At 46.8% G+C, this 16,287-nt stretch overlaps 8 protein-coding genes across 8 annotated transcripts; 4 read left to right on the top strand and 4 right to left on the bottom strand.

The window, feature by feature from the left end:
- Nucleotides 1-100: 100 nt before the first annotated feature.
- On the top strand, nt 101-2,792 carry KUCA_T00004953001 (uncharacterized protein; the record flags this gene model as incomplete). Its single annotated transcript, XM_022606089.1, has 2 exons — nt 101-259; nt 351-2,792. The coding sequence occupies 2 exons, from the start codon at nt 101-103 to the stop codon at nt 2,790-2,792; spliced, it is 2,601 nt and encodes an 866-aa protein (XP_022460956.1).
- Nucleotides 2,793-2,941: 149 nt separating this feature from the next.
- KUCA_T00004952001 (uncharacterized protein) lies at nt 2,942-4,396 on the bottom strand (the record flags this gene model as incomplete). The annotated part of the gene is made up of 1 exon (XM_022606088.1): nt 2,942-4,396. One exon carries the CDS (start codon nt 4,394-4,396, stop codon nt 2,942-2,944), a length of 1,455 nt encoding a protein of 484 aa, XP_022460955.1.
- A 178-nt stretch (nt 4,397-4,574) lies between these two features.
- On the bottom strand, nt 4,575-8,972 carry KUCA_T00004951001 (uncharacterized protein; the record flags this gene model as incomplete). Its single annotated transcript, XM_022606087.1, has 1 exon — nt 4,575-8,972. One exon carries the CDS (start codon nt 8,970-8,972, stop codon nt 4,575-4,577), a length of 4,398 nt encoding a protein of 1,465 aa, XP_022460954.1.
- Nucleotides 8,973-9,591: 619 nt separating this feature from the next.
- KUCA_T00004950001 (uncharacterized protein) lies at nt 9,592-10,152 on the top strand (the record flags this gene model as incomplete). Its single annotated transcript, XM_022606086.1, has 1 exon — nt 9,592-10,152. One exon carries the CDS (start codon nt 9,592-9,594, stop codon nt 10,150-10,152), a length of 561 nt encoding a protein of 186 aa, XP_022460953.1.
- A 185-nt stretch (nt 10,153-10,337) lies between these two features.
- Nucleotides 10,338-11,162, bottom strand: KUCA_T00004949001 (uncharacterized protein; the record flags this gene model as incomplete). The annotated part of the gene is made up of 1 exon (XM_022606084.1): nt 10,338-11,162. The coding sequence occupies one exon, from the start codon at nt 11,160-11,162 to the stop codon at nt 10,338-10,340; it is 825 nt and encodes a 274-aa protein (XP_022460952.1).
- A 230-nt stretch (nt 11,163-11,392) lies between these two features.
- Nucleotides 11,393-11,854, top strand: KUCA_T00004948001 (uncharacterized protein; the record flags this gene model as incomplete). The annotated part of the gene is made up of 1 exon (XM_022606083.1): nt 11,393-11,854. One exon carries the CDS (start codon nt 11,393-11,395, stop codon nt 11,852-11,854), a length of 462 nt encoding a protein of 153 aa, XP_022460951.1.
- A 753-nt stretch (nt 11,855-12,607) lies between these two features.
- On the top strand, nt 12,608-13,273 carry KUCA_T00004947001 (uncharacterized protein; the record flags this gene model as incomplete). Its single annotated transcript, XM_022606082.1, has 1 exon — nt 12,608-13,273. The coding sequence occupies one exon, from the start codon at nt 12,608-12,610 to the stop codon at nt 13,271-13,273; it is 666 nt and encodes a 221-aa protein (XP_022460950.1).
- A 132-nt stretch (nt 13,274-13,405) lies between these two features.
- On the bottom strand, nt 13,406-15,778 carry KUCA_T00004946001 (uncharacterized protein; the record flags this gene model as incomplete). Its single annotated transcript, XM_022606081.1, has 1 exon — nt 13,406-15,778. The coding sequence occupies one exon, from the start codon at nt 15,776-15,778 to the stop codon at nt 13,406-13,408; it is 2,373 nt and encodes a 790-aa protein (XP_022460949.1).
- Nucleotides 15,779-16,287: the final 509 nt, after the last annotated feature.

Below are 16,287 nucleotides of genomic sequence, written 5' to 3'. Positions count from 1 at the left end.
TCCTTCTTTCCCGATACACCAGGAAAGCTTCTGCTATTAAAACAGATTTTGAATTACTGTTCACGGACTATCGACTTTTAGTTACAGCTGGTTCAATAGAATGCCCAATAACCAGGTGGACGAAGAGGCATTTGCGTTTCCGTCATCACATGATGTGGTCCAACCGTCAGCAGGAAAGGGACTGAATCTATCGGGCAGAATCATCAATGCGATGACGACCTTGCCTGACCAGATTTATAAGACGGAGGATGGCAGTTGGGTAAGTCAAAATTTCGGAGATTTCAGGAAGCAATGTTACCCTAGTTTCCTTAGCTTCTATAGCTTCCGGCCATACTAACCACTCTCCCTAGAATGTGAAGCACGTCAGGGGCAACTCCGCGCTTTACGCTTCCAACTACTTTTTATCCCAACACACGCAATGGGAGACCCATTTGGTAGCGTGGACTGGCGAATTGTATGCGTATGACGAGGTTCATCCGAGAGCAATTCCCACATCCCAGCTCCTGGAGTCGGACCCGTTGTACCTGAGTGAAGAAGCCAAGGTGGATGTCACCCAGAAGCTCAGAAAGGCAAGCAACACCGAGAACATCCACCCGGTATGGCTATTGCGGAAAGACCAAACCAGATGGAGGAAATACGCCGAGAACGTGATCTGGCCTATTCTCCATTACATGCAGAACAAACCCTCTGACGGAAGAGAGGAGACCGAGTGGTGGCACGACTACGTGAAGTTCAATGAGGCATATGCGGCTAAGATAAAGGAGATTTACAAGCCTGGTGATATTATCTGGATCCACGACTATTATTTATTGCTGCTGCCCCAGATCATCAGAATGGAGATTCCTGATGCCAAAGTGGGACTGTTTCTCCACGTTCCGTTTCCAAGCTCCGAGTACTTCAGATGTCTCTCCAAACGGACGCTGATTCTCAACGGTATGCTGAGTGCCAACCAGATCGGATTCCAGGCTTATTCGTTCTCAAGACACTTCATCAGCTGCTGCGCCAGACTGCTCGGGTGCGAGGTCTCACCCACTTCGATCACCTCCCGCGGATTTCACGTCGGCGTCATTGTAGAGCCACTCGGAATAGACACGGCCAAGATAGAAAACGACGCTTTTACTTCCAGTGTCGAGGAGAAGGTTCTCGCCATCAAGGAGCTGAATCTGAACAGGAAGATCATCATAGGTAGAGATAGATTGGACACGGTCCGCGGTGTTGTTCAAAAGCTGCAGGCGTTTGAGATGTTCCTTTCGATGTATCCGGAGTGGAGGAAGAAGGTGGTGATGATTCAGGTTTCGTTCCCCAGTTTCTACCATTCGGCCAAGCTGGAGAAGCAGGTGAGCGAGCTTATCGCCAACATTAACGGCAAGTACGGCACTCTGGATTTCATCCCTGTTCAGCACTACGAGATGAGAGTTGCCAAAGACGAGTATCTTGCTCTGCTGAGGGTTGCCGATCTGGGGCTTATCACCTGTGTTAGAGATGGCATGAACACCACGGCATTGGAGTACGTGGTGTGCCAGAAGAAGACAAACTCTCCTCTGATTTTGTCCGAGTTCAGCGGAACAGTGACTGTTCTGGGCGACGCAATCCAGGTCAATCCATGGGATTCGGTTGGTGTTGCCAATGCAATCAACGAGTGTTTGCTGATGCCCAGTTCGACCAAGGCCAGCTTGGAACAGAAGTTGTACGCCCAGGTGACCAATAACACGATTCAGGACTGGACCTCGAAGTTCATACTTCATTTGCTGGGAACCTTGAAAAACACCCAGAATGTCAAGGGTACTCCGTATCTGAACAAGCCTTTGGTCTTGAACAATTACAATGCTGCTCACAGAAGACTGTTTCTATTCGATTACGACGGAACCCTCACTCCGATCGTCAAAGAACCAAGTGCAGCCATTCCCTCAGCCAGACTCCAGTCATTACTCCAGAAGATTACCAGTGACCCCAAGAACGAGCTTTGGATCATCAGTGGAAGAGACCAGCAGTTTCTGGAAAAGTGGATTGCGTCCAACAATCCGAACGTTGGGCTTTCCGCAGAACACGGCTGCTTCATGAAAGTTGTGGGAGCCCAAAAGTGGATCAACCTTGCTGAAAGTTTTGACATGTCATGGCAAAAGGAAGTTGCTGAGGTGTTCCAGCAGTACACAGAACGCACCCCCGGATCTTTTATCGAGCGCAAGAAGGTTGCCTTGACCTGGCACCATCGTAAGGCCGATCCAGAGTTTGGTGAGTACCAGGCCTCGAAGTGCAAACAACAACTTGACGAGACAGTTGCAAAGAAGTACGATGTGGAGGTGATGGTGGGCAAGGCCAATATTGAGGTGCGTCCCAAGTTCGTCAATAAGGGCGAGATTGTCAAGAGACTGATCCTTCACACAAATCCCACGTCTGGTGAAATGAGAACCGTAAGCGAGCTTCCTGATTTCATGATGTGCATGGGAGACGATCTCACCGACGAAGACATGTTCAATGCTATGAATGGGATCGAGCAGCAATGGGTCACCGACGCAAGACCATCCAATGCCTTCGGAACATATGGAGTGTATACCATCTCTGTCGGTCCCGCTAACAAACCAACGTGTGCAAAGGCCTACCTCTCGGACCCCCAGCAGGTTATGGATACCCTTGGCTTGTTGCTTGGCGAGGTCTCGTTGTTTGAGACAGCTGGAACAGTGGAGTTGGATGACCGTGGTCATTTGAAGGACAGCCAGTCGAGTCAAAAGTCCCAGGAAACGAGGAAACTGTATGAGACGTCCCAGCTCACCAGATCATTGTCCAAACAATAAGATGTGAGCATTAGGACAGCAAACTTTCAGATAGGGCAATAGGCTCAAACACTATGATTATAAACATGTCACAATGAAACTAGATATATCACCGTATCAAACTGGGTATGTAAGCGGGTTCACAGAATTGGCCCTCCAGTCCTTGATGATCATTTTCTGCCAAAAAAACTTTGTATAGACCTCTGGCCGCTACTTGCTTCTATCTTAGTCTTCTTTCCTCTGTTTGGTGGGGGAGCCAGTCTCCTTTTTGGAAGATTGTTTGTCTGCTCCTTTAGGCTAATCGGAATTTCCTGAACCTCATGGTTGGGGGAAGACGTTGAGCTTTCACTCGAGGATTCGGTAGAGACTTTTGCGCTGAAAAAAGACGCAATGGTCCTTTCCTGGTTCACCTTGAAAGAGTATCTTGCCTCGAATTTGTGTGGCTGCGGTTTCACCACCTCGTCTTTAACACCAGGCTCGAAGTTCTTGATCTCAAAATCAGCATATACTGGGCAATGATCACTCCCCATTATATGTGGCCAGATTCCAGCAGAAATTGCAGCCTTATGAATTCCAGAGGTAGCCAGGATCAGGTCAATTCTCGAACCCATGTTTTGGGGTCTCAGATTCTTCAATGTGTTCCAGCAAGTATACATCTTCATCTTTCTCCCATTGAGCTTTCTAACCACATCGTAAAGAATCTTCCTTTTTGTTTCAGTATCCTCAACTAACACTTCGTCCAGTGTGGCACGTGCATCGGTAGAAGTCTTGAAATCTTCCACCTCTTCAGGATTCAATTTCTCGAACTTTGAACCATCATCATCACTGATGGCTGGTATTCTCAGTATTCCGTTCCTCACGCCTTGTCTCATAAACTCGTCATTGTCAATCACATCCCTTGAAATATTAATATCCCCCATGATCACAACATTTTTGCCCAAAGCCTTAAGGTTCCTTGCTCTTTCGAAAAGGCATCGCAGAAACGAAATCCGGAACAGCTCTCCATCCTCAGTAGCCCCAGAATTTGCAGGACAATACACACTGATCACCACCAGATTGTTGTCAAATTCTAATATTACGCTTCTTCCCTCACTGTCGATTTGTAGGCCAAATTCTCGTGACGGCAATGTGGACTCAGGATACCCTCCAATTGACAGACCTTCAATGGCAGGATCGTCTGAAAGACCAGCTTCTCTGTAGGTTAAAGCCCCTTTCAAACCAGGAATGTTTAGTTCACCAGAAATTCCCTCTTCTGCTCGGATCACGTTTAATAGTCTCTGCGTTCTCGGGTCATCATCCTCTGTGGGTGATCGCACAAAAACCCCAACCCCACTGTAACCTTTCTTTGTCTTGGGAACCGAAATGAACGATCTGTAATTATCCAAAAATGCCAAACTATGATCAACATCACTGGGCTGCAACTTCAGCTCTTGAAATGTTATAATATCTGCATTCATGTGGTTCAGCATCTGATTGTAGTCTTTCATCTCGTTCCATGGTGAGTAGTTCTTGATGGTCTTCACACCGTTAACATTAAAGGTGACCAATCGAAGAGTTGTAGTCGAGGACTTTTCCGGAATGCCCGTCTTCTTCAGTTCTGCATTTTCAGACTGGGACAAAGCCATTTGTACTCTATGTTGTAGTCTCAAACTCACGTACGCGCATTTCAAAAGATTTGGAGCGCGATAATGAATGGTGTGCATTTACCAAAAGAGGATGCGTCAGACAGATAAGCCAGACGACTACTGAGATAGTGAAAAATGAATAATAACTAAAATTGTACATCGCAAACAAGTATGCTAATCATGCTTTAGCAGACCGCCTTGAACGAGCAGTCACGAGACTTTCGGCATTGGTTAGGCCTGGAAGGTCATGAGTGGCCCTGATTCTCTGGGAGTAGTTGGACCCAGGAATGGAACCTCTCTCTGTGGACATGGAAGTCCTTATACGGTCCAATCTTGCGTGAACAGAGTCTGGTGGCTGCAATGACTCTTCTGGAGTTTTCTTGGACTCCATACCAAAAACACCTCTTAAAGTGAGTCTTCTGGGCCGAGGCTTTTCTTCCGATTGGTCACCAGAGATCATGGCTTCTATATCGTTGTTGGAAGATGTTTTGGCCTGCATCAGCTTTCTGTGGGCTGCGACATCAGCAGAATCTGTAGGGTCATAACCTTCAGGGTAATCTTTGAAGTCACCCATTGCAACTCTTTCGCGGATGATGTCGATGTCCCTGGGTCTATACAGTCTCAGAAGGTTATCAATGACGAATCTTGGCAATAGACACACCAAAACACCACAGAAAAAGCAGGCCCAGAAACTAACGGCTCCAAACACCTGCGAAGCAACTTTGTAAAACTCCTGCGATCCAGTACTTGAGGACCAAACACCAGTCCAAAAGAACACAAACAACGTGGAGAGGCACACGATCAACACCGAGAGCCAGTCCCATCTCTTTTGTTGCATAAGAACGTAGGCATTACACGAGGTCACGGATATCACAGTCGAGTAAACACCCATCCAAAATCTGTGGTCGATCGGCATACCGTTCTGATGGTGGAACCCACCATGGCGGAAGAGCAAGTATGGGAAGTAGAACGAGATCACAGACTGGTACAGCCCGTCAATCACATAATACACAAACTTGTACTGAGACCATTCCAATCTCAAAATGCCGCTTCTGTAAAGCTCAGGAACAAGCAGAGAGACAGTGTCCGAGACATCCTGGTCCAAAAATGCAAGGAAGATCACTGGCAACGAAGTGAAGGCCAGGTTATAGAACATCAGATAGGTGAATTCAAAGAGGTAGGTTCCGTCAAAGTTACAGTAGATACCGTACCACATCAACGTAACCGAGAACGTAACGTTCTTGTAAAAGAAACATGGGATCATTTCGGCAAGTCTCTTGTATGACCAACGGCCATGGACCAACACCAAACGAGTAAGGAATCGGAACTGAGCTATGGCATAATCTGCAGACATCACAGCCTGTCTTCCCTCTTCACCAGCAATGCCCACACCCACATTGGCCGCCTGGATCATGGCAACATCGTTGGCACCATCACCAATCGCAAGGGTCATCACTCCCAGAGTGTTCTTGACCAGTTTGACCACAGAGGCCTTCTGGGCTGGCGAAACACGACAACACAGTACAGATTTGCACTGCTTGCAGAGCAATAAGAAATCACTCTGGAGAGAGCCGTCCGAATCGAAGACAGCCATTAGGGCTGAACCATCAATGATAACGGCAAAGTCACCACTAGCAGGCGAATGGTCATTCTTTTGCGCTTCAAGCTCCTCTTTCGTCCCGTTCAAACCAAAATTCTTGGACAAATGCTCCTTGATGAGAGCGGATATCTGATCAGGATTAGGGTCGTCCGAATCAGGGCGAATAACCAAAAGGTTCATGGAGTTGTCCAGCAAATTACAGGAAAATCCAATGTTGATAGCAGTCTCAATCTTGTCACCAGTCAATACCCACAGTTTGATACCTGCTCTTCTGATGATGGCAATCGAGCTTGGAACACCATCTTGTAATCTATCTTCGATGGCAGTACCACCAAGCAAAAATAGGTCCGACTCGATCTCATCACCAATGATATCCAGCTTCTCTTCTCTGTCTTCGGCGACAGAGTTGCTGGCTTCCTTATATCTAGCTTGCCATTCCCTGAAGACATCCTCGTCAATGTACTTCCTCGCAATGCAAAGGGTTCTGAGACCTTCTTTGGCATACTCTTCAAGGTCAACAGCTGTTCTTTCGCCAACACTCTGATCTGAGTCGTCCGAAAGTCTCTCGTAAATAACGTTATCAGCACCCTTGGAGATCAGCATAATCTTCTCACCCTTGGGACCTCTCTCGTTCTCGGGAACCTCGAAAAGAACACTCATTCTTTTCCTTGTAGAGTTGAAAGGGACTATTTCTAGCACTTTCCAAAGAACCTTATCCCCGTTGTACTTCTGCAAAACGGCACCAGCCCTGGTTCTCTCTCTAAATACAATGCCTAGATCCTTGGCAACCGCAACCAAGGCAGCCTCATCCGGAGATTCGGCCTTGAAATCTAGCTTTCCGTCCTCATCAGCCTCAGTTATAACAGTGTGACACAATGCCAAAGCAGACATGAAGTCCTCGTTGGCCTTCTTTCGTGCAGCATCACCATATTTGACATCCACAACATAATCCTTGGAGATGAACGCGAGCTTGGTTTCATCAAGCTGGTCGTTGTCGAAAGACTCCAACTCCTTCAGCATTCCCTCACGGTCTTCGGCCATGAGAAGTCTCATCCGTTCACCTTCTGCAGCAACGTCGATTCCAGCACGCTTCTGCATGCCTTGTTGGGCCTCTGTGTATGCCAGACCATACGACTTTCCAGCAATGGTACATTTCTTGAACTCCATGACATTTTGAGTCAACGTTCCAGTCTTATCACTGAAGATATACTCGATCTGTCCGAGGTCATCGGATATGTTCCATGATTTGGGAATGCATGGAAAATCCAGCTTATCGTAATACATCTTGACATCCGAAAATATGAAGAACGCCTGGATGGTCTTGATGATCTCGATGGAAATGTACAATGAGATGGGCACCAGCGATTGGTATATAATGAGAGCAACGAAGAAGGCAACAGTACCGTTGCCAGCTGCCGTTTTGGCGTACGCAGAAAACTCGAAAAACAGTCGAGATTTATGCTTATCGTCGTAGTAGAGACCATTCACCAGGCCAGATGCAAAACACATAATGAACAGAATGGTGAAATTGATCACGACCGAGAAGTTCAACTCGCTTGACAATCTCGATTTCTTGTTTGGAGTGATACCTGAGTTTAGCATCACCTTGGTCTCGCTTCCTGTGAACAGAACGAGACACAGGGCCCATTTGGTGTTTCTCAGACTAGAACCTCTCAGCAGGATATTGTCAATATTAATGGCCTCCGAATCCGGAACACCTTCAGAACCAATTCCATTGAACGAATTGAAATGGACAACTGCTCTAAATTTGTACAAGTTAGCATTTGGGGGCTCTGTCTCGATAGCCATTTGAACTCTTTGAAAATCGCTAGCGTATCTCAGGCCCTGACCACAATGAAGCGCCTTCTTGTGCTTCAGATTGGTCTCACCATCCAAGTTCTTGGTCTCAACATAACAGTCAGATTCTGCGTTACTCGTGGCAAGAATCACGGCATCAGCAGGAATCTCCTCATTGTTCCTTACTCTGATCACGTCTCCCACGCAAACATCCTTCCAGAACTTGTTTTCAAACTTGGTGGCAGCCATGTCGGGAACAATGTTAGGATTTGACACCGTATTTGCAACAAATGCCGAAGACCTGGGTCCTCTCGACACACGAGAACGACGAGTATCGGTTGACGGCCTGTAATCCACAGAGAGTCTGTATTCAGTTGATGGCCTGACTAGCTCCGAAGACATCAGAGAGCCTCTAGTGACTGTCTTTTGCAACTCTGAATCATCGTGGTGTTTGGAATTAGATTTGTCCTTTTTGAAGATGGACTTTATACCTTTGAATGTTCTTCGAGTGGTTCGGCTGCATGCCTTCTTGAACCGTCTCCAGGGACCAACATAATCTTTTCTCACATTGGGGTTATTCAAACCAACTAGCAGGTGAACTCGCGAGTTGTTGAGCTCCATGTCTGATTCCCCTCTTCTATAATCTTCAAAAGCATCTCTGATCGCAGTAAGACATACAATCACAATCAAGGGCACAGCTGACAGAACGGGATTCGGCACTCCAAAAATCTGGAAAGCTCCCAGAATGACAATAAGCAGGAAATAGGAGTTGGCAATATTGGTGAACTGAAACACGATGTTCTTGGGGAGGAATGTCAGTGGGGTATACTTTGTGGTTCTGATCTTGTTCCTTGGATAGACCGTAGCTGGGTTGCCGTGTTCATCTAACATGTCAGCAGCCAATTCCAAATTGACCATTATGTGTCTTTTTTCATTCATTCTCTGTTCTAAAATCTTTCGTGGAGTTCCTGACCCTGGAATGTTGTGCTTGTACGCGAACATCTGAACAGAGTCTTTCCACGTATACTCGGCTGGTGACTTACCAGTTGGAACGGCTCTATCAGAGTCGGAACCAGAGGTTTTAAATTCACCATTATCACCAGAATCAATAAAAACTTCCTTACTTCTATCTGCACCAACTACCTCACTTTCGACAGGCGAGCTAGAACTCGAACTCATGCTTGCAACCGGGACCCTGATAGCGACACACAACAACAGTCGGGATTCAACGGAGGCAAAACCTACTGAGGATGCTTTTTAGGGTAGCAGAAGCTAATTCCAGTGCGTTGAGAAATTCAATTTCACAACTATATCAGCAAGTGCTAGAAAACTAGAAAAACCGTTGAAGAAGGTATAAACAATACGGATGGAACAACAGCCTAGCGAAGCCTCTCTTTCGGGCCTAACTCCGGTAAATGTTCCGGGCCGATCGACATTCGGTCCGAACTTCCGGACCCTGTCCGGGGGCAAAGTTGGAGCGGAGATCGGCCGAGTCAGAGCTAAAGGGTGTTTTACAGCTACATTACTTTTACGACGGGAACGCATCTCGACTGACGGAAGAAACGCACAGTTGACGGGTTCTGGTTACTAAAGACAGCGATCTGCTCTTTGCAGTGGACCCTATCTTGGAAACAAGCGATGCCTTCTTTGGTCACGTGGCTGAGGGCGTTACCCGGAAAGTCGTGTGCATAACAGAACAAAACGTCGAGCCTTGGGAAACTGAAAAATTCGTCCGCTTGAGAACAGCTAGGTGCTCCTTTTCCCAATCATCAAGCTAGTTTAATTGATATTACCAGAAATGTCTGCCGAAGATAAGATTGTCGAAGTCTCAGATGAGCAAATCCCAGAGGGATCCGAAGTCTCCGTTATTTCCAAGGACGAGAAGAAGGCCAGAGCCCTCATCTCCAAGCTCGGCCTCAAAGAGGTTCCAGGTATCAGCAGAGTCACCTTCAGAAGAAGAGGTGAGATTGTTGCCATTGAGAACCCTTCTGTCTACAAGAGTCCAGCCGGATCTTACGTCGTCTTTGGTGAGGCTAAGGTCGAGGACTTGGCCAAGAGATACGAGGAAGCTGCTGCTGCCGAGGCCGCTGCTGCCGCTGCCGGTGGAGCTCCAAAGGACGCCGACTCTATCACCGCCGACTTACAAGCCTCCGCTTTGGAGCGTGAGCACAACCACGACCATGCCGGTCACGACCACTCCCATGACGATGAGGACGATGGAGAGGTTGACCTAACCGGTTTGGTTGCCGAGGATGTCGACATTGTCGTTGATCAGGCCCACTGCTCCAAGTCCAAGGCCGCTAAGGCCTTGAGAGAGCACAGTGGTGATGTCATCAACGCCATTATGTCTCTGGTTTAAGTTTCATAATATTGTGAAGGTATAAAACCGTGAATCCGTGAGGTCAATGCAATACATGTAGCACGTCAACCATAAATCAGCACACTGCAGTAAATTTCATTATAACAACTGCCAGCCATTCTCATTCAAAACAAACGATATCAAAAAAAACTTCCAATCACTAACTCATATGCTCACTCGGAGCACTATATCTCATCCTCTCTTTCTCTGTCCTCTTCTGAGATCTCTGACGGAGTAGACACCAGGTCGCTCTTTGGAGATGACACTGCGCCATTCATGGTACCACAACCAGGACACTCATAAGATACCAGATGTGGGAATGTTCCCGGAGGGGCGAGCCCGTTATGTCTGTGGCATTTTTGGCAGATTAAGGCGTATCTCTGTTCGGCACTGGTCTCATCAGGTCCTATCATCATGTTCACGAAAGCATCGTAAACCGAGTTGGACCCACCACTTTGTCCTCCGATTTTGGCTATTGCACTTTTCTGAGACTCACCTTGCTCAAGAAGTCTGAAATATTCCTCTCTGGTCTTCAGGATCTCTTCTTTCTCCCTTTCCATTTCAGCAATGTCCTCTCCTGTCCCAAACCTTTTCAACAGTTCAGCAGTACGGTCGAACCGAGATTGCTCCTTAAGCTCCTGGATTTTTTCTTCATGCTCTTCCCTCAGTTTTTCCAGGTTCCCAGTCACAATCCTCGAAGTACGATCATACCACATGCCAATCAACTTGCGAAGATGTCCGAAGCCAACAGGGAGCAAGACCACTGCCAACCATTCGTACCAACTCAAATCGGTCCAATCACTTCTCAAGTAGAATATATAGGCCAAAAACGCAAAATATACCGAGAGCGGATACAAAATAACCGCTCGCATATATGTCTCTCTGTCTCTCCTGAGCTTAATCAGCTTCTTATCGTTTGCTGTGATTTTACCGGAGAGGCCTTTAAGTTCCTTCTCGAACTTATCAGCATCGAATTTCTTGCCTCCCTGCCTGAACGGAACCCAGCCCATTTATGCGTTTATGCGTTATTGGAGTGAAACGAGGGAGATTGGCCAGCAAAAAGACCAGATATCCATAGTGTCTCCGCACACCTTTGAAACCCAGCCTTACCGCGAGAGCGTAAAATTGGACTGCACACTACGCGTCTATTCCGCTACACGTCGACATATTACAATAGTACGTGTTGTATGTCACGGACCATTGAGTCGGGCCTGTACTCGCGTGAGTTTGAGCAAAAAAAATGCCTTCCAGAAGCATAGAATATGACGAGGTTACAGAATCCATTCCGTTTGGAGACTTGGTGGAAGGTGGACCTGTGATTTCTACGAGCTCTGGATTGATGATACTTGAGATCCAAGGTGATTTAAATTTACCGCAGCGGATTCCCGATAAGTTAACAGAGACCGAATCAGAGATGTATGTGCAAGATGAGAGCAGTCTTGGCATCAACACAGCCGATGAACTGGGGTCTTCGGGATCTCATACGGCTGTGAAGTTTGGAAAACTGGATATAGACGGTAAGAGAGCGACCCTATATATCGGGTCATCCCAAAGATTGGTCGGAACCATTGAAAAAATAGATCCTCCGCTGGGACTCATGAGGATTCTGTCGGAGTCTTCGACAGAAGAGACTCCCATCCAAGTTTTGGACGTGATTCGTCAAAAGGCTATCTTCAGAAGCAGACCATTGCCTATCATGTAATGCGGGGTGTTTGAGACTCCTGCACTGATTGTGATTTCCTGAAGAATCGGAAATCAAACTGGCTGATATAGGCAACAACTGTGGGGTTCGTGATGTGTGCCGCACTGTTTATGTCTACCCCAGATGTCCCTTGAAACGCAATGTCTCAGATTAGATCACTGATTCGCAATTAAGTCTCTCGATTTGAACATGTCAACTCTATTGTGCTCGCAAGCATATATTTTTTGCAAGTTGCATACCATGATTATGTCCGTCGTCCGGCTTTGCTGACTTAATGAGGGCAGCTTTTGCGTGTTCTGGCACTACATCTGCGGTAGTACAGGAAGGACTGTTCATTTTGCAGCTTCATTGCTGATATCCAATGGAAAACCAGAGTACATCAAAAATGAATACATGAACTGAGTACCTGAAACCCTTTGAGCTCTTTTTTGGAACCAAATTGGCGCAATGATGCATTTATGTCAAACGGCATCCGGACTTCCTGATTGGGACTTCAAAGGAACCACCCCACAGAACATTGGGGTACTTTCGTCGAACACAATCGATTTTGCAAATATATTATTTGCTATTGCATGAAATACGACAAATGACATGTCGCTTGCGTCTTTATTCTGAAACTCAGCGTGCAGGCGAGGTGGCCCTGCCCGAGACCTACTTCGCTATAAAGGCTCTTCAAATCCTCTCTGATTCACTGTTGTTGCCTTCTCAGTCTCAATTGATCATCTCATATCAACTTCCGATTTGCTAATTACTATGAAGATCTCCGCCTCCTTTGCAACTGCAACTATTGCTGCTTTTTCGTTGATTCCACTCTCTCTGGCTGCTCCGATCGATGTCTCTCTGGCAAAGAGAGAGGCTGAAGCTGATGCTGACGCCCGCTTGGGTGCCAGAATCTATGCCAAGGGTCAGCCAATCTACAAGAGAGAGGCTGAAGCTGATGCTGAAGCTGATGCCCGCTTGGGTGCCAGAATCTACGCCAAGGGCCAGCCAATCTACAAGAGAGAGGCTGAAGCTGATGCTGAAGCTGATGCTGATGCCCGCTTGGGTGCCAGAATCTACGCCAAGGGCCAGCCAATCTACAAGAGAGAGGCCGAAGCTGACGCTGAAGCTGATGCCGAGGCAGATGCTCGTCTTGGTGCCAGAATCTACGCCAAGGGCCAGCCAATCTACAAGAGAGAGGCCGAAGCTGACGCTGAAGCTGATGCCGAGGCAGATGCTCGTCTTGGTGCCAGAATCTACGCCAAGGGCCAGCCAATCTACAAGAGAGAGGCTGAAGCGGATGCTGATGCTGATGCCCGCTTGGGTGCCAGAATCTACGCCAAGGGTCAGCCAATCTACAAGAGAGAGGCTGAAGCTGATGCCGAGGCAGATGCTCGTCTTGGTGCCAGAATCTACGCCAAGGGTCAACCAATCTACTGATAGGTTTCCTCAATTTGGCCGAATAATAAGCAGAGACGGCTTTCCTATGCAGATTTTGATTCTTTTTATAACTAATTCTCGCAATACACTGGACTATTTGATCATTAGTAAGATGAACAGCACAGAGACAGCCTAGTTCTGGGCAGCATCAGCCAGTAGATCATTCTCCATTTTCGCTTTCAATCCAGCATCATTGTTTTTCACTTTATCTTCGACTTCTGCCAATTGAGCATGTAAAGGCTTTGATGGCTTTTTTGCCTCTGGAATAGTTCCACCTTTCTCAACTTCGGACTTGGGAGGTAGTTGCTTCTCAATGACAGATTCTTTGTCTTTACCAAACAGAATATCTTCAAGTTCGTCATCATTTTTCCTATCAACAAGCTTTTGAACTTTGTCTTTGAGCATAGCACCGGTATCATCTTCCAAGTTTTGAGATAGCAACTCTTCGGTTTGCTGCTTATCCACAGACGGAGAGATCGGTTGAGCCTTGGGTAACTCTGGCTCCCTGGCCTTTCCGTCTTTTTTGAAGTTCTCCATTGACTGCTCGTTGCTGGTACCCTTGAGGGGAAGAGGATCAAGAACATCGTTGGACTTATCGTTCATGCCACCAATCGCCTTATGGAGATCTGGTTCCGCTTCGTCCTTGATCTGTGGATCTTGCTTGTCATTACTTGACCTATCTGCTTGGATCACCGGCTTCTCTTTCGATGGCTTCTTCTCTGCATCCTTTATCGTTTCTTTCTTCTTGGCCTGGGCTTCATCCTCGCCAAGCTTTGATCTTACCCACCCTGTTTTGAACAGCACCGACATCTCAAACTTAGGAAGTGGATGTGCTTCGGTGTTGTAAACAACGTTTTTGATATCCCATTTGGGGTTATCAGAATCATCAAACAGCAAGTACAGGTATTTCAAAGTTTCAGCCAACCAGAACGATTCCATGTTATCTCTCTTCTTCGGGGGCACAGAGGTCACATCATCTAGAGAGGTGTAACGAGGAGCATTGTCCTTTCCACCAGAAGTGACCTTGGTGTGCTTGACAAAGTTTTGGAAGATCTCCCAACCCCAGTCCCTGTATATTGGATCTTTGGTCATGCGGTACATGTAATAAAGCGTTTCCACCGTTTCTGGCCGCTGTAGATTGTGCTTATCCAGGGGCTTGATGAAAAAATCGTGCTGGTTCTTCTGGTCAGAATTGAAAACCACAATCTCAGGCGCCAGCCCAGTGCCCTCAACATCATGGTACATCTTGTAACAAGTACGCGCGATTTCTCTCCCAAGCGAGAAATCCTCTTCCTTCTCAGCACTCCAGCCGGAAGCCTTTCTTGCTATTGAGACATCCTCACCAGAGGTGGCACCCAACGCAAACAATCCACCAACAAAACACACCAAATGGTCCATCTTAGGAGAAAGATCACCACCAATGCCTGTAGGCAATTCGCCAATATATGTGAGGCCATTTGGAAGAGACTTGTTGATGAGATGGGTCTTAATGCCCTTGACAGCTTCCCTATACATATCCAAGTAGACACCCTCCTCAGAACTGGTTTGCAGATACTGCTTCAAGAGATACTCATAATACGAATCACCACGCGAACCCAATCTGATCAGCCTGTCCTGGTACTTGCCAGTCTTTGGGTGCACGTAAATGGGCACCAAACCATCGACTGGCTGGTTGGAATCCAATACCTCCATCACCTTCTCAACCTTCTCCCAATACAAGTTCTCACCGGTTAGTTTGGCAAGATATTTGAACTCCAGTTGTAAAGTGGCCACTTCGGCAGTGGAACTCGCACCTCTGTCCACATGACTCTCGATACCTTTACCCGTTTGGAGATTAACTGAGGCATATGGGATCCCAGAGGGTGAATCAAAAGCACCAATGATCTTGTTTCCCAGGTTCACTGCCTTGTCTAGATACATCTCATCTTGTGAAAGGTAAAAGGCAGAGAGCAATCCTCCGAGCATGCGAATTGTGGTCTCGAAAACGTTCACGTCGTAGTCAAAATCGTAGGTCAACTCATTCTTAACCCAACTCCGAGCCTCATGCAGTTCTTCTTTTAGATCCATAAGCATCAGAGTGTCCAGAGAATCTACTATGATCCAGCCCAAGGGCTTTGACCCCATGTCTTTGCCTGTTTGCTTGATTGGATGGTAGACATCATTGCCCCAACCGTGCTTCTCGTAGTCCTTCCAGGATTCCTGGAATACCTTCTTAACTTCATCTCTTCTGTTCTGCCACAGTTCTTTCGACGTCAACGGATCCACTGCGGCTGTGGAGGAGATGAGAGAGTAAGTATAATGTAACAGATAGAGAGCAATCGAGAGCAGGAAAAGCTTGAAAACCATTCTTTTTCTATGGGTAGTCAGAAATCCCGTCGCGCTTTTGGGCTTGTCTTTGTAAAGTGGCAGGTCAGGTTTGTTTTTGGCCTTCCAGAACGTCGACGTTATTGATGTGTCTCCTGAGTCAAAGGTGGATGGCCTTTTGGAACCAATATAACTTGACATGGAGGTTCAACTAAAAATGACCTGATTATGGCTTTTGACTAATCAAGAAACAGTCAGCTTTCCAAAAACAATTCAATTCCGTAACTTTGCTAGTACTCTTATACCGAACAAAACACGGTATCACAAACTCACGTCTGCGATGGATTAGGGCCCGTCGTGTACTGAATAGTTCAGATCAAGACTAGACCTAAAATCTGAATTTGATAACTGTTGTTACTGTCAATTTGGACTCAAAAGGCAAAAAAAAAAGTTTATTGCCAAGAGGCTTTCAAAAGCAAAATTCGAGACGGTTATATTCCAACTGTCCGCCCAAATATTGCACGCAGGAAGTACTTTCAGCACTCCTGCCCTCACTTTGTCTTTTTCAGCCGCACCGTTTTGGCACCGGCCCGCCTGATCGGGGACTAGCCCTTAGAGTCTATCAGTCCCAAAACCATCTTCAACCCACCCAGAGTTCTTCCGCAAATCCGATTGGGAAATCTACTCTGAAATGGTTTTCTGAATGGGAA

Source organism: Kuraishia capsulata, genomic scaffold (assembly GCF_000576695.1).
Source record: "Kuraishia capsulata CBS 1993 genomic scaffold, Kuraishia_capsulata_scaffold_6, whole genome shotgun sequence".
NCBI classification, from domain to species: domain Eukaryota; kingdom Fungi; phylum Ascomycota; class Pichiomycetes; order Pichiales; family Pichiaceae; genus Kuraishia; species Kuraishia capsulata.
The sequence above is the reverse complement of the archived record's forward strand: the minus strand, read 5'-3'. Positions and strand labels throughout refer to the sequence as shown.